Genomic DNA, 21,189 nt, shown 5'->3' with positions numbered 1-21,189 from the left:
GAACCGGCGCGGCGGACGCTGTACCGGATCGCTTCCGCAGATGCGGCCCTGGCGCAACGGCGGCCAGGGAGGAACGGGCACGGTCTAGGAGAGTGGCGCAGACGGACTACATGGCGCGGCGGAGGGATCCTATGCGCACCCACACAGTACCACGCCTGATAGGCGCCCGCCGGTGCCCGCCCCCGGCACGGCCGTTCCGGTAACGCGGCGTTCCGCCTGGTGCTGTGACCCGGCCGTGGGCGGTGAGCGGGGCCGGGGTGCCCTCGGTTCTCTGAGGGCCGCACGACGCTGGCGCCACCGCGAAGGAGAGTCGGACCGAAGAGCAGCCCGGGCCTGGGCCCGGTACCACAATCCCCGGGTAAGCGGGCCCAGCGGGCGTTCCAAGCGGGCCCGCTGATCCCGCGGCGACGGCGCTCGCTGGCCCGCGAGGAGAAGCGGCCGCGAGCCCCCGGGGCGGGGCGGTTCGTCTTCAGCAGGTGCGTGAGTTCAGAACGCGCGCGGTGGGTCTAAGTTAATACTAAACCCGTGCATTTTGGCCTTGCAGGGTACGCGAGATTCTGGTGAGCCGGGGCGGCACGAGGGCTCCCCGGTGAGCTGCCGGCAGAGGCGGCCGGGGCGGGCGAGCCCCGCTGCAGGCACGGATGAGCTCCCTCGGACGGTCCGGAGTCACGCGCTGGGCTGGATCCATGGCAAACAGGTGAGACGCTTCAGCTGACGAAAACCCGGCACCCGAGGTCTGCGGACGAGTCGGTGACAGCGGTGACGTGCCGTGCCCTCCCGGTGCCGAGCCGTGGCTCCCGTGCCCGCGCCCGTGCTCGCGTCGCGCACTCCGGCGGCGTCCTCCGCCATCTTGCCCGTCCGTCTGTCCGCTGCCCTTTGTCTGTCCGCGGCTCCCGGCGCCTGCGGCGGGACCGGGTAAGGCGGGCCGGGCCGGGCTGGGGTTTCCGCCCGCGAGGGGCGAACCGGGTCTCGCGGCGGGACCTCCGCTGCCGAGGCCGGTCTGACTGTCAGGGCTGCCCGGCCAGGACCTCGGGGGCCCGGTCAGGGTTCCCGCATCCGTCCTGATGCCAGGGGAGCCGCATCCCTTTGTCTAGACGTCCGGCCGCTTGCGGGCCTTGTCCCTTCCTGCCGTCTCCCGTGTGCTGGGACTGCCGGCTGGATCCCGCTATCTGGGGAGGTTGTCGAGATCTTCGTGTGCGTCCATCTGAGAAGGCTGATGGGATCCCTTTGTCCGTCTGTCAGTGTGAGGCTGACAGAATCCTTTTGTCCGTCTGTCCGAGAAAGCTGATGGGATGTCTGTGTCTCTCTGTCGGCGAGGGGCTGATGAGATTCGTGCGCTTGTCTGTCTGAGGAGGCTGACGGGATCTCCGTGTCCATGTGTCTTGTGGGAAATGGGTTCAGCTCCTCCTTTTGTCTCTCTCTAAGAGGACTGTTGGATGTGCCACGTTCCTCTGCCAGTTCAACAAGGATGATTATTAGGCTGCAGGAATGGACAGGAGGGAGAAGGGTGTTGGGACTGAGGCTGCAGTAATTTTTGAAGGGGACACTCATCTTTTGGAGGGGGCAGGATTGCTTAAACCTTTGCCTGAGAACTGGGTAGGACTGCCTATGCACAGTGCTTTGTGACATGCTTGTGGATTGTGTTGGACGCTGGCCTGGAATCCAGCTGTGGTGATGCAGAGCGAGCCCCATAGGCAGAAGGGTGGGGAATGACGCTGGGACAGCCAGCTGAGCTTGGCCAGAGACTTGGAAGGTTTCAGTGAAGTGTGTGACAGACTCTTCTCTTCTCAGATGAGCCCTCTGCAGAGGGGAGGAACACTCTGTGCTCCCAGGTCAGGGAAACATGTCCCGTCGGAAACAGACCACTCCTAACAAAGTTCACTGTGAGTATGATGTTACGCACTATTCTGGGACCCTTGCTGTGGCTGGATTGTGGAGTGAGGTGGGGAGGAGTGGAATGATGGGAAGGGACAGGTTGTGGGGAATGGTGGTTACTCATGTTTTGTCTTAGGTGCATAAGAAGAGAAACTCAGTTCTCTGCATCAGGGAAGCTGGCTGTGTCCTGGCATAGCAGGACAGGGATAGGCTTGAACAAACAACTAATGTTGTAAAGGTGGGTGTGTATGTGCAGGGCCTGTAGCTGGGCTTTGCATTCACACTGTCAAAAGTACAAGTCAGAATACTAGAAAATGCACTTGGGACTCTGGCCTGCCTTGGGTAGCAAAGGAAGTTCTAGACAAGGTGGTTGGAGCATGCTGGCTGAAAGCAAGCAAGTCCTGGGTTTTGATCTTCATGCTGCCACAAACTGAGCTGACTGGCCTTGGGCGTGTTACGTAAGCTCACTGTATCTCAGTTTCCTACCAGATAATGAAATAAAGCCATTTGCTCTTTACCGTCAAGGAATGGGTGGTGGCCAAGTCATTTACAGGACAAACAAGTGCTGTCTGCCAGATCATTCTTGAGCTGAGGTGGTAAGATGGATCTCTGTTTCTCCAGCATTGCCAAGACTTTTAGCATTTGTTTGACAGTGGAAGGGCTGAAGATGCTGTACATCAGCACTTCTTGTGGGCAGGCTACAGCCAGGCACCAGTGGAGCTGGGAGACATAGATGGAGGTTTTGCAGAGGGGAAACTGCACATGCGTAGCTTTTGTTTGGCAGCAGAGGGAAGGTGAGGGGCCTGAAGCTATGCCCTTGTTCATACTCAGGTTTGTGGCTAGAGGCATGCTGGGAATTTGGGCTGGAATTAGGAAAACAAGTTTCCACTTCTGTAGACCTCTGAGAGCAAGGCTGCTGAGAGGGCCCTGTGGTTTTTTGGCTGCAGTAGCTGTCGGGAGTATGAGACAGAGCTGAGTGCTGCAGCCCTAACACTGCCTCACTGCTGGTGCTGCTGGCTTGCATGTCTGCGTGTTTGTGTGCTTCCTCTGTGCGCAGGTACGCAACAGGCATCTGTGCATGCTGCTCTTTGTGCTAGGGGAAACTCTGTGCTGGAGCTGACACCTAGCACAGTCGGTGAGTGCACTGGCAAGAACTGCCTCTGTCTGGGACTCGCAGCCCCACTGGCTGGGCAGCTTGGGAGAGCCAACTGAGCTGTCCTTGTTGGCCAGAGTGAGGATCTCAAGGAGTGTGGCTTGTGGCATCTGCATTGCTTGTACTCTCCGATTCCTGCTTCTGGTTGCTGGGTTCCACAGTGGGCAGAGTACAGGTGTAATTTGCTTGATAATACATCAATGACTTTGGAGTTGTCGTTCTTAGAGAAATTTGGTATGTCTGGTATTTTGTCCTGTGATGCCAGTAACGTGCCTTGTGTCCACACACTTCTGCTTCTGAGAGTGCCCAGGTATTACTGCTGCCATTGAGCTCAGGTTTATGTCAGGTATGCACTTAAGCTGTCTCCCTTGGGCCAGAGTCGGGGTCTCTTGAGGATGGAAACCAAGGGCTACAGCAGCTCTAATGGTGCAGGTAGTTTTCATGGCGTTTAGCTGGGTGCTTTTCTGCACTTCACTGCATAAGGGTTATGTTCTTCAGAAGCTTGTACTATCATATATAAAACTCTACATACCACAAAATTCAGCTGTGCACTGTTTTCACAATGAACACTGCGTTTTTGTCTGCAATACAAATGATTGTATCTCCAGTCTTGGTTTCGAGGGAAGCTGTCTGACAAACATGCTACCGGTGGGCATGAGCTTATAGCATCAGGTATGCCATGGAGAGGAGTTCACCTCCTCTACACGCAGTATGTTGCTACAGAGCAACTATTCAGCAGGAGCCATCAAGAGCAGCAAGTAGGACTACAAGAAAATAAAGGGACCGAGAGATACCAGAACTTGTCAATGGTGATGTCTTCACCTTAGGATGGAAAATCTTGTCTGTCTTATGATGAACGCCACGAAATCGTTGGGACTTCTCTGTTTACCTAGCCTGCTGTGTGTCTGGAGGGCCCAGAAATGCCGTGCAGTGCCCTGACGAGGATAATCGGAGAGAGCATCGGCTCCAAGAACGGGGTGAGCCAGCAGAATGAGTCAGGCTGAGACATAGCAGACATATTACTGGGACTTCTTCACAGGGACTGCAGTGGTTGGGAGGAGAGGAATGAAAGGGACAGCAGGTATGCAGCTTTTTATGCAGTTGCCTGCAGCTGGGGTCTGATTTGGCAGGCTACGGGGCTGGGGAAGTGCCTTTTCGATTTGCATAAATACGATTGTGCATATATGACTGGACAAATTTGACGGGAGGATGGTGCCTACTTCTTCCTTGCATGGCCACTCCATCTTCTCTTCCTTCTTGGACTCACTAGAGCAAGTGACAGCTGCCGATCTCCTCTCCCTGGCTTGCTTGGTGTCTCCTCTTTCCAGGATTACTTTCCAGGCTTGGCATGACCCTCATTTCACCTTGCTCTCACAACAACATGGTTTGCTGCCCTCACTTAGGACAGAATCACTTTGCTTGGCAAGTGGAGCAATCAGCTAGGAGATTGTATGGTTACAAGTCAAAACAGTTTTAAATAGAAGTTGATGTGTAAAGAAATTCAAAATAATACTGAAACAATAATTAAACAATGATAAAAATTGTGGTAAAATTTATCACAAAAGTCTTACTGTGCATGATGGCAAGTCCCACAGTTTTAATTGTAGTCATTTCCCCTGCAGCACATATAAGGCTCTTAAGAATATAATTTTGTTTTACCATGTGGTACATGAAGAACACACCTGACAAAGTGCTCACAAACAGAACAGTAATAGTGGAATATACTTGTTGAAAAATAAAATACAGTTAGATTGTTTGTGTGGGGATACCTTAATTGATTCAATTTGGTCTTTATTTTCTCCCCAGAGTATGCAGCATAAAAGTTTAAAAACTCTCTAAGCAATTCATCTATTCTTGCATTCATCTGTTACTGCGCTGTCACCCCATCAGTCATGGACCACTTGCTGTCTTTGTGCTTGCCAAAATTTGTTGCAGGTATTAGCATGCACTTCTCTCTCCCTGCTGTCCACAAGCTGCTTTGCTTTCTATTGCTGTGCCCTCTGCAACTGATGCTTATTTTAGAACTCTGGAGAAGAGCTTTTGTTAGATTAATTCCTGCTTCTGAGCTCTATTTATCATGGTTCCAATATCCCATTAATCCTCTATTTCCTTCCCTCTCTCTCTAACACACACATGTTCTGTGCTCTTTGGTGTTCCTTGGATTCTACTGATTTTGAAGGGACAGTATCTTGCAAGAAATAGCACCCAGCATTCACAACCGAGCAGAAATGTTACTTGCATCAAATCCCTTGGTTCTGAAGGGCTCCGTGGACTGCCATTGTTAACCCTTTCAATTGTGTTGTTTTTCATTTCAGTAACCACTACAGCAGTGTGGACAACCCAGAATAGCCATGGGGCAGGTGGAATAGATCCACAGTGGTGGAAAGACATGCAAATTTCAGGTCCAGGAACACAGAGAAGACCTACATGAACAGGGACTTTTAATTGATGTACAAGGAGGGAATAAACTGACTCATCTCTGAGAGACCTTTCTGTTTAGGAAGGAAGGCAGGGGAATGATGCAGTTCTTTTGGATTTTGTTTTGTGGATTTTGGGGTGGGAGTTGTTTGTTTCTGTGTTTATTTTCCAGAACACCTGAGAGTTATCCTGCATTCATACAGTTCAAGAAGGCAAGGGCTCAGGGCTGATACCTCAGCAGACCCTAGCAGTCATGCCTGTCTGTGTTACACAGTGCCACAGGGCTGTCCCCTACCTCCACCACTGCTCACTTGGCATCCCACTCATTCACAGCAGTATGGAGAGGAGAATGGAATACAAAGCAGAGGCATTTGTGTGATTTCTCTTGTCCTACATCTCTAGCTGTTTGTAAACAACTACAGTGACTTGTTTTGGTGTTGTGGTCAGCCTGCAGCCCTTTTTGTATTTAATAAAGAAACTTCTGGAGAAGAGTCTGTGAGTTCACTATTGAGCGTAACATCTCTTACTTATGGCAGTGATCCTAAAGCTGTTGCCTGTCTTAACTCCCCTTTTAAATGAATGGAAGCATACCCAAAGTGGGGTGGAGGTGGGGGTGTGTCTGTTTGTGAGCATGTCTGTGCAGAAACATCAAAAGTATAACCCTGGACCTATCAAACATTAAAGCTCTAAAGCTTCATCAAAGTAGGACTTAGTCCATCAGTAGATAATCAGGACACTCTTTCTTAAGTTCTTTTGTACACTATTACAATATATAAGAAATTTTGTACAAGTGGGAGACAGTATTTTTACATGTTTGCCTTTCCCAGTCCCGTGATGCTTTTAGATACAGGCTGTGGAGGATGCACAGGACGTCACCTGCTAACAGCACGGGTTTGGTTAACAGATTGCATTGCTGGCTGTAAACTGGTTGTTCTCTGCACTGTGCTGAGTCAATGCTCACTGGGCTCTGGGGGTGTTATACAGAGGCTAGAGGCACACACAATTGCTCTCAGTTACTGTGACTGATGGCAGTGTTCCTAATGTGAGGAGTTCCTTCCTCTGTCACCTCAGATAAAGATCTCAGCTCTTAAATCCTGCGGACTGTCTGTGTCCTGCCCTGCCTTTGGGCTCCAGGCTGCTGCTCAGTGGGTGTGTAATCTGTCTGAAAGGGAAAAGGGGGAAGAAAACAAACATGTAATTGCTTCCACGAGCAGCCTAAGTGGCATTTGGGAATTCTGCTTTGGAACTCTGTCAAAGGTAGCAGCACATCTCCCACCGTAGTTTTACATCTGTCCTGTGTTCTGCAGGTTTCCTCATTTCACCATGCTTTCTCTTTCTCTTGCAATGCTTTTTTGGTCTATGGACTTTTATCCTGGTGGTTTGTGGGTTTCTGCTACTTGGAGAGGGCACTGGAATTCTGTGGTGTCTGCTGCTCATACAGTCTGTGTCTCAGTCCCACCAATGTGAGGCTGTCGTCCAGACATAAAAACAGCACTCCAAGTCACGAAAACCATTCAGTGCTGGAATGACTTCTGAAAGGGTGTCACAGCAGTCATGATGGTCCCTGCTGCTTTCAATGACAAATAGACTTGGTGCTCCTCAGCACCTCTCCTCAGGCACATGGATTGTGTTCTCAAATCTTCTGTACAGAACCCTTTCTCACATTTCTGAAACAGAATGATAAAAGCCTTCAAATGCTTTTGGAAACCTCCATGGGGACATTGGGAAGTAAAATTCTTCTCCCACAGTCTCCTTGAAACTTCTGAAGGCCTTTGGAACCTTCCAAAAATTACGGCTTTTTAAAGCCCTGCCAAAATTGCAAGGTGAGCCCCAGGAAGGCAGTGTGAGTGGGAACATGGAGCAACACTGGCTGGAACAGTTCAGCATGTGGGAATGTACCTGTCCTTGTAACAGGACTGGTGCTCTCTCTTGGGAATTCAGTTTCCTGGTTATACTGGTGCCAGCTGTGGCCCTGTGCTAAAAGGTAACATTATCTTCTGAAAGCTATGTCTTGATTTTATGTGAAAAATGCACTGCGTTTTCCTTGGCATTTTCACATTTGTGCTTTGAATGGTTCTTGAGCACTTATGAATCAGTTGATAAATGCAACCCAAAAGCCAGCCTGCTGGGAACTTCAGCACCTTTCCTAGGCCTCCCAGCTCATCCACTGGAAAAGGTAAATCACAACTACCCCTGGAACAATTTGTTTGCTTTTATATGAAAATGAATGGTTGCCTTTCATTGTTATTCTCTGGAACCAAAACTTCTTTGAGCAGGGATTGCTGTAAGAAGTTTTCATTCAGAGCACAAATAACTACTTTCTTCCAAGGTGTTTGCCATCTCCTATTGAGTTGAGGTGCTAGTGGTCACTGCTTTTAACAAAACAAAATGTTTTGTCCTAAACATGCATCTCAGCTCTGTGGGTTCATTCCCTTACACTTCTGTTTTGAGCACATGAAGTGCCAATGAGATTTATTTTAGCAAGAGCCATTCCTGCACAAGGCAAGGTAGTTTTCTATCCATCATATACACGGGAGAACACCAGCTCTGAGCATAGACACCTTCTGTAAGGGCAGCTTGTCCTCATCCCTCCTGGGACAGAAGAGGGTGACAGAGCATGCCAAGGGCAACCTCTAGTTTTGATATCACTGTGGAGGACAGGTGAGGTACCAGGCACTTAGGGAGGCGCTATTTTTGTGCAAAATGCTTGCTACAGCTGGGAATAAGACTTAATAATTTAGAAGAGCTATACAGTACTATCCCTGGTCTGGGATACTGTCATAGTCCCCAGGGGCTTCCTCCCACCCTGAACTGTGCTGCAGGATATTGGTGGATAGCTTGGCAGCAGCAAAAGCCACCTGGCTATTTATGGCAGATATATGGGGTCACAGGTATTCTGTGGCTGGAGTGGCATATATGTAGTATGCAGACAGCAGCCCAGTGTTGCCCATTGCCACTAGTGAGACTCTTCTACACCCAGGCATTGGACTCATACCAGCAGGTGCCAGAGGCTGGTGTGGCAGGGTAGGCAAGCAGAGAAGTGACCTAAGTGCTTTCCAAGAGGTGACTCCAGAGGTTCTGCACAGTGCAGGTGAGCAGCCCCATGCCTGTTGTATTTTTGGCAAGCCTTGGTGATGGAAGCAATGGAACAGCACCAGTCTGACTCTTTGTCCTTGTGGCTGCCAGGGGAGCAAGTCTTTGCAGGGCTGGAGGAGCAAGCCCGCCAAGCCATGATGAAAAACAGCTTTCCTGGAGCTCTTGGGGACCAAAGGCCAACAATTCGTCCACTGCAAGACCCTGACTCCAGCAGCAGTGAGTTCTGCCCCTTCCAATAACAGCAAGGTAGTAGACTGGGGAGACTCTGGAAAGGGGTGAGGCTGAGGGCTGCATAGTGTGTGTGCATCCTCCGAGGACTGTCTTACCCAGCTCCTCCTCCAGGTTAGCCCTTTGCTCCAGTGCAGGACTTTGTCCTAAGGACCAGACCAGCACAGCACAGACTGGACAATGCCATGGGACCCAGTCCCATTTCACCAGAGCAAGGTGGAAACAGCAGCAGGTCTGGCAATTGTCAAACAAGGCAGTGTAAGGGGCCATGCCCAGGGACTCAAGTGCCCTAGACTGAGTTTAAATGGAACCCCTAGTTGGAGGGGGTGGGTAGAGGCCCCTTGTAATGCTGGTCAGGACAGTTAAGGCCTGTGAGTGCTGTCAGGACCCTGACACTTGGTATAACTGTTCTGCACATTTCAGGTGGCAGCGATGATGAGGAAACCACTCAGGATGAAGTTTCTTCCCATACGTCCGAGGAAGATGGCTCAATGGTGAAAGTGAAGAAGGAATTAGAAAATGCAGAACGACCTGTGGCCAGAACTCCACTGATGAGAGAAAATGAGGCAAGTGTGTACTGGCTCTGCACTCACCATAGCCTCCAGGGAGAGAGAAGGGTACTGTCTAAACACTTCCTCTCCCCATCATGTTTCTTTATCTTTCTCTCCCTCCCACCTCCTCCAAACAATGTCTCCTGGCAGGAGGAAAGGGTATGAAGAGCTTTTTGGCTGCCTGGAACAGGAGACAGCAGGCACACACTGGCCAAGATGTTTGCAGAGTGCTTCCCCTTCCCTTGGTTCTGGTGCCATTCTCCAATCGGCTTCCCCTTGCCACAGAACAGGCCCTGCCTTCTAGAGCCACTGTGCTGGCAAGAACCTGGGTGCAAGTGAAGCCATGAGGCTTCTGCCTCCTTTCTGTGAGATGCAGGAGTTTTGCTCAGAGGCTACAGAAGGAGGTTTCTTTCAGATGTCAAGAACCCAAACCAGCCCTGGCAGGACTGGGCGCTCGATCTGCTGGCAGCATTGGGAGGAGCTAAGGAAGGGGCGGTGTGGCTGCGGGGGGTCTGTGTGCCTTACACCAACGTGGCTGTTCCCACATGTAGGTGCCTGAGAGTTTGAACGCTGACCCCATGCTGGGACTGTCACAATGCCCCCTCTGCCAGCTGGAGTGTGGAAGCAGAGATCAACTCATTGCACATGTGTACCAGGTAGGGATAGTTCCAAACTGTGGAGTGTCTCTGGCCTGAAGCCTCAAATCCAGAAACAACTCAAAGCACAGAGTAACTTGGTTCTGGTCTTTGCAACCACAGAACTGAACTTCTAGCTAGGATGTGACTGAAGTTTACAGCTGTAAACTGTGTCCAGAGGGTGGCCGGGGGAAAGAATTAGCAAGGCCCTGGTCTACAGATCTGGAAAACACAACTCTGTGCCAAGGCTGTCTCTGCAAGTATTTCAGGCTAAAACCAGACAGTTCCTTCAAATTAAACATGAAAGCAATTTTTACGTCATTCAGTGAGATAAGAAACCTTCCTCCTGATCATTTATTTTATACTTCATTACAGTTCTTGTAATTACACTTCAGAATAGCTGTTCTTCATCAAAATTATTCCAGTTTTGCAAGAAATCTGTGGTAAAATCTTAGGTTTTGTTGTCAGTGCTCTCTTCATAGCACACCAAAGTCTGTAGCAGAAGGAATGAAGCAGAACTGAATTGGCCACTTACCTGTACCAGTTGTCTCCATCTAAGTGCTTCCTCACCAGCATCCTGCCTTGCTGTTAATTGAGTCATGCTTTGTCCTGCACCAGCAGCTCCTGGAGTGCATTTTCGAAAACAAGGGTCAGGTCTTACAATCCAAGTGTTTTGGCCTTAATCTTTTCTCCTGCACTGGAGTTGAGCCATAAAGGGTTTCCTCCTTGTTTGACCTGTGACACACCAAATTTCTTGTCTTGAGCTTGGTCTAAAAGCTGGCAGATAGAGATTTAGCAGTAAAAGGTTCCTATTCCAAGAGGCTGAACAGAATGGTTTGAGCATGCCTTGGGCTGGGCAGGGAGCTGGGCAATGTGTAACTACCACCTAAGTGGTTGTTTTGCAGCACACTGGAGCGGTGGTGAGTGCCAAGAGCTACCTGTGTCCTGTGTGTGGCAGAGCCCTCAGCTCCCCAGGATCCCTTGGGAGACATCTCCTGATCCACTCAGAGGACCAGCTGTCCAATTGTGCAGTTTGTGGAGCACGCTTCACCAGCCACGCCACCTTCAACAGGTCAGGGTCACCCTGGCCAGTGAGTGGGCTAGGGCACCACATTAAAGATTAGGTGGGTTGCCATGAATGACTCAGAAGTGGTGGCACTGGACCCACTGAGGCCTGTAGGACAGTGCATAACACCCCCAGTGAGTGAGATCCTCTTGATCCCTTCCTGTCTGCAGCTCTGCATCCCCTGCCAAGACGTCTGCAGGCTGTGCTGGTAAAAGGGTCTTTCTTAGCACTGTGCAGAGCTAGAGAAGTGCAGAAAGCACTGTGGGCTCCAGTCTCTGGAGAAGAATCCACCCTTCCCCTTGCCCACCAATCCATTGGAGTATGGCTGCACTATCCAGATGTGTTCATCACGCCCGGAGCAGGACTACAGGCAGAGACCAAAATGTTCTTTTTTTGTGTCCTGCCTAGGGGGAGATTATCTACTGACCAGTGGAATGGGGCTAAAAGGAGAAATTCAGAGATGATGGGGAGGAGCGGCCTGCTGGTTTATTCCCACTCTTGCACTCTTCCAACCCAGATACTGCTCCGGGCTAATCCACTTCCTACCCTGGATAGGATAGTGCTTAATTTGAGATACTCAGACGTATCTGTGGGCAAATGATTTAGCAGAGGCCTCTGCCACGGGCTGTAGTGGGAGCATTGTTCATGGCAGCCCATGAGATGGGGACTCTGCCCACAGCACCAAGCCTCTGATTCTGTTCATCCTGCTTTGCAGTGAGAAGCTGCCAGAGGTGCTCAGTGCAGATCGGCTGCCGGCACCACAGAGCCAGGGCCCCTCCAGTGCTGAGGGCAAGGATGTTGCCTTTTGCACCCCTGTGTATCCTGCGGGCATCCTCCTGGTATGCAACAACTGCGCTGCGTACCGTAAGCTGCTTGAGGCACAGACCCCCGGCATGCGCAAGTGGGCCCTGCGGCGCCAGAACGAGCCCCTGGAAGTGCGGTTGCAGCGCCTGGAGCGGGAGCGCACAGCTAAGAAGAGCCGGCGGGACAACGAGACACCTGAGGAGCGGGAAGTGAGGCGCATGCGGGATCGGGAAGCCAAGCGGCTGCAGCGCATGCAGGAGACAGACGAGCAGCGGGCGCGGCGGCTGCAGAGGGACCGGGAAGCCATGCGCCTGAAACGCGCAAACGAGACCCCCGAGAAGCGACAAGCCCGGCTCATCCGGGAGCGTGAGGCCAAGAGGCTCAAGCGGCGCCTGGAGAAGATGGATATGATGCTCCGGGCACAGTTTGGCCAGGATCCCTCTGCCATGGCCGCTTTGGCAGCTGAGATGAACTTTTTCCAGCTGCCAGTGAGCAATGTGGAGCTGGAGAGCCAGCTGCTGGGCAAAATGACCTTTGAGGAGCAGAGCAACAGTGCATTGCACTAAACCACAGCCAAGAACTGTGCTGCCTTTGCTGCACCTGCCACATGTGCACTAGCAGGCTTCCACACTCAGGAGGCTGCTGTGGGTCCCTGCCTGACCCTTCCTGACACGTGGTTTTGGTTTTCCTCTGAACCCAGGAGGCGAACAGGGCTGAGAGATGCCTGCCAAAGCAGCTCTGGTGGGAGCAGATTCTGAGGATACAGTCTGCTCTGGGGGCCAAGTCACAGCCTGTGACAGAAGGAAAATAAATTAATGTTCACATGTATTAGTCCCCTTCTTTGTGCTTTGTCCTGTTTTTGAGCCCTTGCCCTGTAAATAGGTCTAGGCTGCTGTAGTTCTGCTGTAGGTTCCAATTCCAAGGGGCTGAACAGAATGGTTTGAGCATGCCTCAGACTGGGCAGGAAGCTGTAGAAACCCACCTCAGTAAAAAAGGATCTTGTTTACTGCAGCATGAATTACAGAGCTGAAGACTGATAGTCCACAACTCCTCCAGGAGTAATCCTTTGCAGTTTGTGCCCATAAAAAAGAAACAAAGGAGGATGTCTTTCTGGAAATGCCTGTGCACACCCTTTTTTTAAACATTGTTATGACATACTTAGTTGCAGTAGCATCCATGGAAAAACTAAGGAACCTGAGGTCCTGTTTTAAGATACCCCATAAAAACAGTGAAAGAAAGGCTGGCCAAGGTAAGCAAATAGCAAACAAGTTTGTTGCTTTACTTACAAGTTAATTTGCACTTAAACCAGCATTTCAGGTTTGCAAGTGAAAGAGTTGATTGAATGGTAAATAATAGAGTAGGTCAGTTTCTAGGACTCTATGGGTTTGCTTTTCCCTTTATTCAGCACTGGTGAGGCCACATCTGGAGACCTGTGTCCAGTGCTGGAGTCCCCAGTGCAAGAGCAACGCAGACGTACTGGAGGCAAAATGTGATTGTAGCCTGTGCCTCCAGGAGAAGGTTCCCATTGCTAATAGAAATCACTATTAAAACTGTGCAGCTATGGAAATTATATCTAGGCATCTTTAAACTGCAAAAGGCAAAAAGCAGTGGCACAGAAGGACTCATGGCAGGATAAAGAAGTGGTACACTCGCCATTATTTGGTTTCTTTAAGAATGAGCACCTGAAAATGCATGGTGTAATTTCGTGGTTTTCAGACATCAGCCCACCAAAAGCCAGTGTGCCACACTTCTGTGTTTTGTAGCCTGAAAGCCCCTATTACCTCCACAGCATTTCCAATTAAGTTCTAGAGTCATACGGTGGTTCAAACACCTTGGGAAGTACTGTCTTCTCTCTGATGGCTGTTTCTCTTTAAGTCAGAAGTGGTAACCACAAGACTGCTACTTGAGATCAGAAGAGCAAAGTTAAAACAAGAAGCAAAACCTTTTGACTACTTAAAACCCTCATTTCCTCCTCATTTTTCAGTTTGAAAAACTTTTGATTGCAGTCCCTTAAAACCCTAGTTAAAATAGTTACCTTCCAAATGCATTACGTTGCATTTTTCTGGCAATAATGAATCACTCTCACAGCCAGCCGAGGGGATGCTACAGTTTTCTCCACCTGCCACTGCAACATCTAGTTTCCTCCCTGGAGAAAAGTTGTTTCAACATGACATTCATTCACCCTGTAGAACTGACACCCATCCCCGCTTCTCTCTCTTTGGGAAAAGGCACTGTAAAGAAGCTGTTCAGTTCCATGTTCCTTTGTTCATATCGTCCTTTGTTCTCTGATCTCTCACTGTTATCCTTACCTCTGTTTGTTTTCATACTCAAACCCACAGTTTGCTTCTGGCAATATCTGCTTTTGCTCTACCTCGTGTTTTGCTTGCCCAGCTGAGATGTACCTTTACTCTGCAACCTGCAGCTGGAACTTCCCCTGTAGCGTCACTGATACCTTATTCCAAGGGGTTCAGGAGAGATCACATAACACAGAAGCATCTGAAAACACAGATTTAGGACTTATAATCCATCTGTCACCATGTATCTTGCCCTTGACATGAGTCTCCCCATCACTGTGTAAATCCAGAGAAGCCACATGCTAATGACCACTGATACTGCAGACAAGCAAAAAGTCTCAAACACCAAAGGAAAAGCTATTGGTTTATATATAGATATATATATGTATATAGATATATACTGTGTTTACAGAGTCAACAAGTTAAATGCAATATTCATAAAAGCATTAACAATAAAAATACAATCTGTTTGTAGGCAAATACAGACTTAGAATGGTAAAACAGGAAAAAGGATCTCACCAAAGTACAAATATACAGTACAAATTGATTTATTTAAAACAGTTACAAAAAAAGCACAACAAAATAGAGATTATCCTTAGAATTATTAATGCTTTGTTAAAGATCAGGTAGAAGGAAAGTGGCAGGGACAAAGTTGGAGGGGAGCACCTGACTAGTTCTAAGGCTTTAGATACACTGCATCGGTTACATGTTAATACAGCCATATACTGGGGGTTATAGTGAGGGGTCAGCACTTATCTACAAACATCTCTCTGCCTCAGGCCAGCCCAGCCAGCTCCCCCATGCCTCTCTCTCCCTCTCTCTCTCTCTCTCTCTCTCTCTGAGCAGACCCTCCCCGGCGCTAAGGTGCCATGAAAGCCAGAAACAACTGGAGTGTGCAGGGGCGTGTTGGCAGGGTGGACGGCAGCAGCCTGGAAGGACCTTAGGGGCAATTCTGTCCTTGATGGACAGGTGTGAAGGCATGGAAGGGCCTGGACCATCAGCATTTTAAACTATATGTGGAACACCCTGGGCCAAACTGTACAGACTGTGTATTTGTAGCCATCTTAGCAGCTTCTGCAAAGTGTCAGGCTCTAGCACAGCTTGAAAGACAAGGAGCATTTGTGAGTGACGGTGGGGAAAGGCACGTGTGCTGCTGCGGGCAGGAACTAGCATTTGGGCTACTCCAGCTGCTGTAGTTTCTTTTACAATATTTTCTGAGTAACAGGGATTGTTAGTTCTCTACAGGACAAAGTGACTTCAAGTGTGGGGTGGGGACAGGGACACTTAATGTGAAAAGTGCAATATAAAAAGCTGCTCAGCAGCTGGAAGGGGAAGGCAGAGGGGCCTCTGCAGCTTCCTTCCCTTCCAGACAGAGCTTCCTCTGCATAGTCTGGTAGTGATGAGCGCTCATTGCTGTGAATGCACAGGCCCAGAGACAGGCTTGGCTCCGCTGCACAGCTAACCCCAGCCATGTTCCATGGGATGGGACAGATGGCTACAGCCAGCCATTATTGCATCCCACAGACTCCTGCTACAGAGCATGAGCTGGATAAGATTAGGGCCAGGAGACCTCCTCCTACAGGCAGGACAGACTGCAGCTCTCCTACCCTTCACAACAGCAGCAGGAACATGGTATATTTCTCTGAGAAGTCTGTCACATCTCTGCCACCAGAAAAGCCCAGGTAACCATCCCACTCTGAAATGTCTTCCTGGCTTTATCTCCTCCTTTCCCTGTAAACCTAAGAATTGAAAGACTCCTCCATGGGCTCATTCACAGCATTTCTCCCTGCAGCAGAGCCTGTCTCACACACTCCCTGTCCCAGGAGAGCCTCAGTACTCAGTACAACCATCACTATGGTGCTAAGCCATATAGCCCTGCCCAGTAAGGACAGGTTCCAGCAACACTAGCACTGCTGAGCTGGGCTGGAGAATTGCCAGTGGCCCCCTCCTGCCCACCCTTTGGGGCAAGCAGCCAGACACACAGATTCTTCACCTCAGTCCCCTATCATGAGCTGTGCTTCAAACCACTGCTTCCAGGGAAGAGCTGGCAGCTGAAACATCCACAACACTGGGACTGACAGGAGCCTGGGTAAAAGCACTAAGGTCCAGTTCACCCTGGCCTGTTCCACAGAGCTCAGGACTGCACTCAACAGAGGTGCAGCAAGCCAAAGTCCAGGTCAGCAGCCAGGTAAACAACAGGGCGAGCACCTTCACAGCCCTTCAGCTGCCTACAGTACAAAGCTATTTAAGCCACACAGCATCTTGCCTCATTTGTCAGTACTGCCCATTCCGACAGTGCAGCTGAGATCGAGGAGTTACAGTAACACACATGGTATAAGGCAAGCTCTCCAAACCCTCACTCTAAGACAGACTCCTGTGTTCAGAGACACACAAGGGGCTCTGCACTCTCAGCTGCTCAGACATTGCCTCTATGGTGTAACCAGCCCCTCTACATTCACATGCCATATGTATGCAAGATCCCTTTCTCAAGTGCCTGTCACAGCCCTGAATTCCTTTGCATGCACTGTGCAAAGAACAGGCATGAGAACCTGGGCTCCTCTGCCTCCTGCCTTTGGCCCCAGACACCTCAGATATCCTGAGCATTAAGTACTAATTACCAGCATTAATCGAGAGTTTTATGTAGGAGAGTCCAGTCAGCAGGAGCTGTGACACCTCAAGGGGATGAAGAGGCCCAGGTGGACCCTTCACTGACAAATGGAGCCATGAAAACAGCATCTGTTCCCACAGCTGCTGCACCTGAGAAGGCAGAATCTTCCCACAACAGCATCACCGTAACTTCACACATCCCAAATGCAGCTGATGAAACCAGAAGTAGTGTGTCATTTGGGAGAAGCTACACGTGATACAGGCAGCATCCTCATTCTGGAGAACCCTGTGAGGCACAAACACTGAAGGCATGGTTAGCACATATCTCACCTAAGGCCTGTCCTGGTGCAGGCATTTTAAAGGCAACAGAAATGGCTAGCAATGTGCTAGGAAAACAGGACTGAGGCCAGGATGGAAGGGACATTCTGGAGACTAACTTGCCCAATACACATGCAGAGCATGCGTCCCTTGCACAGTCAGCAGAAGCCAACCAGTTACAGGACACACTCCTGGGGAGTGCAGAACAGCCCTGAGACAGCACCACTGCAAGGAGAGGTGCTGACACACACCATTCTGTGACAGAGAGGAGTGGTGCCCCAAGAGTCAGGCACATCTGACAAATTTCAGGAAGATGAGAGCAGAGAGACAGAAACAGCATGCTGAACATCAGGACCCTGCACACTAAGAAAGGCCCTCTCCAAAGCCTGGTCCTATGACAGAGATGGGCACCTGAACACAAGGAATACCTAACCCAGGTTAAGTCAGTGAAAACTGTTTTCTCACCAGGACAGTGACTATTCTTTATCCTGGCTGAGCAATTAGAGATGGAGTCATAACACACCGTCAAAGAGGGCAGATTAGTGTAACTATAGGAGCCTTCATTCAATAGAGCATTATCACCACAATGAGGTATTCATACACAATTGTATTAAATCTCACCATGAAAAAGACTACTCTTGATTTTACCACATTGTTTTACAGAGGAACTCCAAAGAGAAGCATCAGAAAAACTAACACAAGACCACCCCAAAATGCCCTGTGACACTGTGATATTTTTAGAGTCCCTACACTAATCATAGAACTGTACTTAGCACAAACTTTGTACCTTGCCTGCACGTGCACAAACATTTGTCTCTTGTCTAGAGCTTATTCAGGAAACTGCCTGCAGGGAAGGATTAGCCATCTGGAATATTTTTCTGACTTAACTACAAAATAGCATCGGTCTTCTCACAGAAGAAGGATGTTTTCATCCTTCCCTAGAGAATGCTGAATGTATTTTGTTCCATATTTTAAAAAAACCCAAACCAATAAAATACCCCAAACAAAAATTCAACCAAACAAAAAAAATCCAACCCCATTCATCCCTAGGTTAAGCCTCTGCAAAAGCTATCAGCCCAGGAGGTGTTTTCTTGAAAGTTACTAACATGGGAAGATTTGATTTGGTGGCAAACAACTAAGTAGACTTTATAGCAGGAAACAGACATCTCCCATCCCAACTTGTGTCCCATCCCAAGTGCTCAAGTTCCCTATTCACCTACACCCAAACCCACCCTTTTGGTCCTTCCTCTTGAATTTCTGTGATTCATTCAAATCTGTACATTCTTTGCAAGAAGAAAGAGCAGTTGGATTCAGTGGAAGAGACATTACCCAGAACCACCAGAGAAGCACCTCCATCCTGCCCTTGAGAGCTCCATCGGTGAACGGTCCTTTTAAAGTGCATGTGTAAAGAAAGGGGATACTGGGAGAATAGCCCCCAAACTCCAGTGGGGACCCATCTCTTCCCATCATGAGAAAGGAGGAATAAAATCTTCAGCAATTTTATCTGCTACCTTAAGCCAAGTCTGCCCTCCTCGTCTCTCTACCTGCCCCAAATGCTCGGCCCCTGCCCCGCAGGGAGTCAGTTATCCCAGGAGGTGGGAGAATGCCCCAGCCTCTGGCCTCTGGAATGCTCTCATCACACACTCATGAGCACATCCCTGCTCCCCACCCCAGCTAGCCTGTTGCTGCTCCCTGAGGCACTGGAGCCCTCCTGACTCCCCAGGAGGAACTGGTCAGCCATGGAACTGGAATGGAGCCATTCCTGCAAGGCAGAGAGCAGACTTTGCTGGTGAGCCTATGACAGAGTCTGTGCAATTCCTCCACCTGATGGTGAGGCTCACCTGCTGTGGCCGCCCTAGCTCACACCTCCAAGGGATCATTTCCCTGCATTCGAACGCCCTTCAATAGACAGCTTGACCTCCTGGGGAATGAAAGAGGGACGGAGCAGAGAGGGCCGAGGCTCCTCTGCCTGCACGCTGTATCTTTGGAAGCCTGTGGCCAAACTGTACAGACTGCCAGCCTCAGGCTGAGAGGATTCTGCGTGAGAGCTCTGGACCATGTTGGCTCTATCTGTGTGGCTCTTCCTTTCAGCAGCTCTGTCAGATGGCTCTCTGGGCCCCTGAGCTGTTCGTTCCAGTCTCTCCCTAGCAGACACCAGCTGATCTGTGAGAGGGGAGTTGGCCTGAGAAGCAGAGTTGCCATTCATGCTCTGTAAACTGATTGATATGCAGACATCCCCCACTTGCAGCCTGTGACAAGGCAAAGCAAAGAGCTGAGCAGTCCTCCCTGGGCTGCAGGAGGACCAGCCCTGGCCGTACACAAAGAAGGGATGCTCTGGGGGCACATCAATGCTCACTTTACTTTGTTGCTCCCCAACCACAAAATGCAGTGTGACAAGCCCAGGCCACTGGCTTTCCTGAATATCCACCACAGTGCTGGAGTCGATCTTCAGGCCTCCACTCACCTCCGCACTGCGAACAAAGTCTTGAGTCTGCAGGTCCTCCACCCGCTTGAGCTCTCCTGTCGCCAGCTGGATGATGGCTCCTTTCATGAAGTGAGAGGGCAGTTGTGAGGAGCTGGGTGGCTGCAAATGGGCCAGCTCCTTTTCAAGCACATTTCCTCGAGCCTGTGCATCTGGGCTCTCCCTCACCAGGGCTTCTGAAGTGGAAGACCTGACAGGCTCAGATCCAACGGGAACAAGGACTGGCTTGCCGTTGGCTATCACCATTCCTTTGGTTAACTGTCTCTGTCTAACAGTCTCTTCAGGGGACATTCCACATGGGCTCTGGGACTGGCTGTTCCCAGCTGCAGCCCTGTCTGTGGTGTTCCTCGGCATGTCTCCCTGCCCATCAGGAATATTATGGCAAAGGTTCAAAGGGCTTGGGTCATCTTTCCTCTGGGCTGCCAGAACATGATAATCCTGAGCCGCCAACACCCCCACTACCCTCTGAACCTCCAGATCAGCATCTGGGGTGCTCCTGTGAGTAGGCACAGATATCTCTCTTCCCAGCATCTGGTAACCTGGAAGGAACTGTCCGTCGCCCATACATCCTGCTGCAGCCCCTGGGGGCAGACAGTCCTCAGCTGCACTGCTGGCAGAGTCCACGGCCTCGCTGGGCCTACTGGCCACGCTTTGCTCCAGGGGTCTCTGCCCACCATTGGCCGCAGCCACCTCTGAGCTCAGCTGACTGTGGTGCTGAGGAGACTCTGGGCTCCCACCTGCTACAGGTGCCTCATAGGCTGAATACCCTGGTGGGAGGCGGGACATCTGATAATAAACAGGAATTCTCCCCGGTGCCATGTCCAGCGGCTGAGGCGCAGCATGGTGCTGCATCTGCCCAGGAGAGGCTGCAGAGGTGGACTTGTTGAAGCTGTGGGTGGGAGAGGTAGTCTGGGGGGAAGGAGCAGCTTCTTCTGTGAACAGGGAGGCATATGGCACAAAGTGGGGGACATGGGGGGCGGTGAGGTTGGTAGAGGGAGACAGGAGAGGACTAGGCAGGAAGGCAGGAGGGACGGCATAGGGCACTGTGTAGTGGGAACCGATGAGCTGCAGGGAGGCCGAAGGGATCTGTGCATAGTGGATGGAGGGGAAGGGCACCCCCGGGTGCTGGATGATGGGCGAGGTCACGTTGAAGGCAGGGGGCAGGGGGCTCACGTTCACCACGGGGTGCAGGCCCGTGGGGGAGAAGGTGGCAGGCGGTGCTGCCACTTTGTAGAGCATCCCGTACTGGTCCACCGTCAGCCCTGCCGCCGCCTCGGGGGCCTCGCCGGGACCGTAGCGCGGTGCGGCGGGAGCCGGCCCGGCCGTGCGGGCCCACTCGGGGCCCTCGCCCGAGCCCTGGGCTCCCCCCGCCCGTCCCGCCTCGGTGCCAGTGTTGGCGGCGGCAAGTTCCCGCTTCTTTGGCGGGAGACACTCCTGGCTCCGCTCGTGGCCCGCTCTCATGGCGCCCCGCGGTGTCCCGGCAGCCCCGGCCGCGACGCTCGTTCATGGGGGCACCCACTGGGGCTGCCACGCGCGGGCTCCTGGATCCGCGCCGCCGGCCGCCGCCTCACCTGTGCCAGGAACAGAGGGAGCCATGAGTCCCGGCCTCGGGAACGGGGGGCGGCCCAAGCCCCGGCTCCGGGAACGGGCACGGCGATGGCC

General features: G+C 51.0%; 2 protein-coding genes across 8 annotated transcripts; one reads left to right on the top strand and one right to left on the bottom strand.

Moving 5' to 3' along the window:
- The first annotated feature begins 258 nt into the window (after nucleotides 1-258).
- Nucleotides 259-12,654, top strand: LOC121672166 (zinc finger protein 821). Of its 7 annotated transcripts, XM_042044709.1 has the most exons (9): nucleotides 259-358; nucleotides 545-697; nucleotides 1,792-1,883; nucleotides 3,856-4,005; nucleotides 5,344-8,758; nucleotides 9,194-9,336; nucleotides 9,873-9,977; nucleotides 10,862-11,028; nucleotides 11,738-12,654. In XM_042044709.1, the coding sequence occupies exons 5-9, from the start codon at nucleotides 8,581-8,583 to the stop codon at nucleotides 12,390-12,392; spliced, it is 1,248 nt and encodes a 415-aa protein (XP_041900643.1). In that variant the 5' UTR covers nucleotides 259-358; nucleotides 545-697; nucleotides 1,792-1,883; nucleotides 3,856-4,005; nucleotides 5,344-8,580; the 3' UTR covers nucleotides 12,393-12,654. The 7 variants fall into 7 exon arrangements, with proteins under 7 accessions (XP_041900643.1, XP_041900649.1, XP_041900644.1 ...); XM_042044715.1 differs by lacking the exon at nucleotides 3,856-4,005 and having other exon boundaries at nucleotides 8,633-8,758; XM_042044710.1 differs by lacking the exons at nucleotides 259-358; nucleotides 545-697 and adding an exon at nucleotides 704-915 and having other exon boundaries at nucleotides 3,922-4,005.
- A 1,817-nt stretch (nucleotides 12,655-14,471) lies between these two features.
- Nucleotides 14,472-21,147, bottom strand: LOC121672164 (ataxin-1-like). Its single transcript, XM_042044707.1, has one exon. It carries the CDS (start codon nucleotides 20,986-20,988, stop codon nucleotides 18,922-18,924), a length of 2,067 nt encoding a protein of 688 aa, XP_041900641.1. The 5' UTR covers nucleotides 20,989-21,147; the 3' UTR covers nucleotides 14,472-18,921.
- Between the last annotated feature and the right edge of the window lie 42 nt (nucleotides 21,148-21,189).

The sequence above is a fragment of the Corvus kubaryi genome, unplaced genomic scaffold (assembly GCF_017639235.1).
Source record: "Corvus kubaryi isolate FWS band 111438036 unplaced genomic scaffold, C.kubaryi_AGA036_p1.0 39846, whole genome shotgun sequence".
NCBI classification, from domain to species: domain Eukaryota; kingdom Metazoa; phylum Chordata; class Aves; order Passeriformes; family Corvidae; genus Corvus; species Corvus kubaryi.
The sequence above is the reverse complement of the archived record's forward strand: the minus strand, read 5'-3'. Positions and strand labels throughout refer to the sequence as shown.

Excerpts from the sequence above, each read along its gene's own strand:
- LOC121672166 (XM_042044709.1), top strand. The coding sequence starts at position 8,581 with ATGGAAGCAATGGAACAGCACCAGTCTGACTCTTTGTCCTTGTGGCTG. Across the intron at positions 8,759-9,193 it reads AGACCCTGACTCCAGCAGCA|GTGGCAGCGATGATGAGGAA; the intron begins GTGAGTTCTGCC and ends TGCACATTTCAG. Across the intron at positions 11,029-11,737 it reads AGCCACGCCACCTTCAACAG|TGAGAAGCTGCCAGAGGTGC; the intron begins GTCAGGGTCACC and ends CCTGCTTTGCAG.
- LOC121672164 (XM_042044707.1), bottom strand. The coding sequence starts at position 20,988 with ATGAGAGCGGGCCACGAGCGGAGCCAGGAGTGTCTCCCGCCAAAGAAG.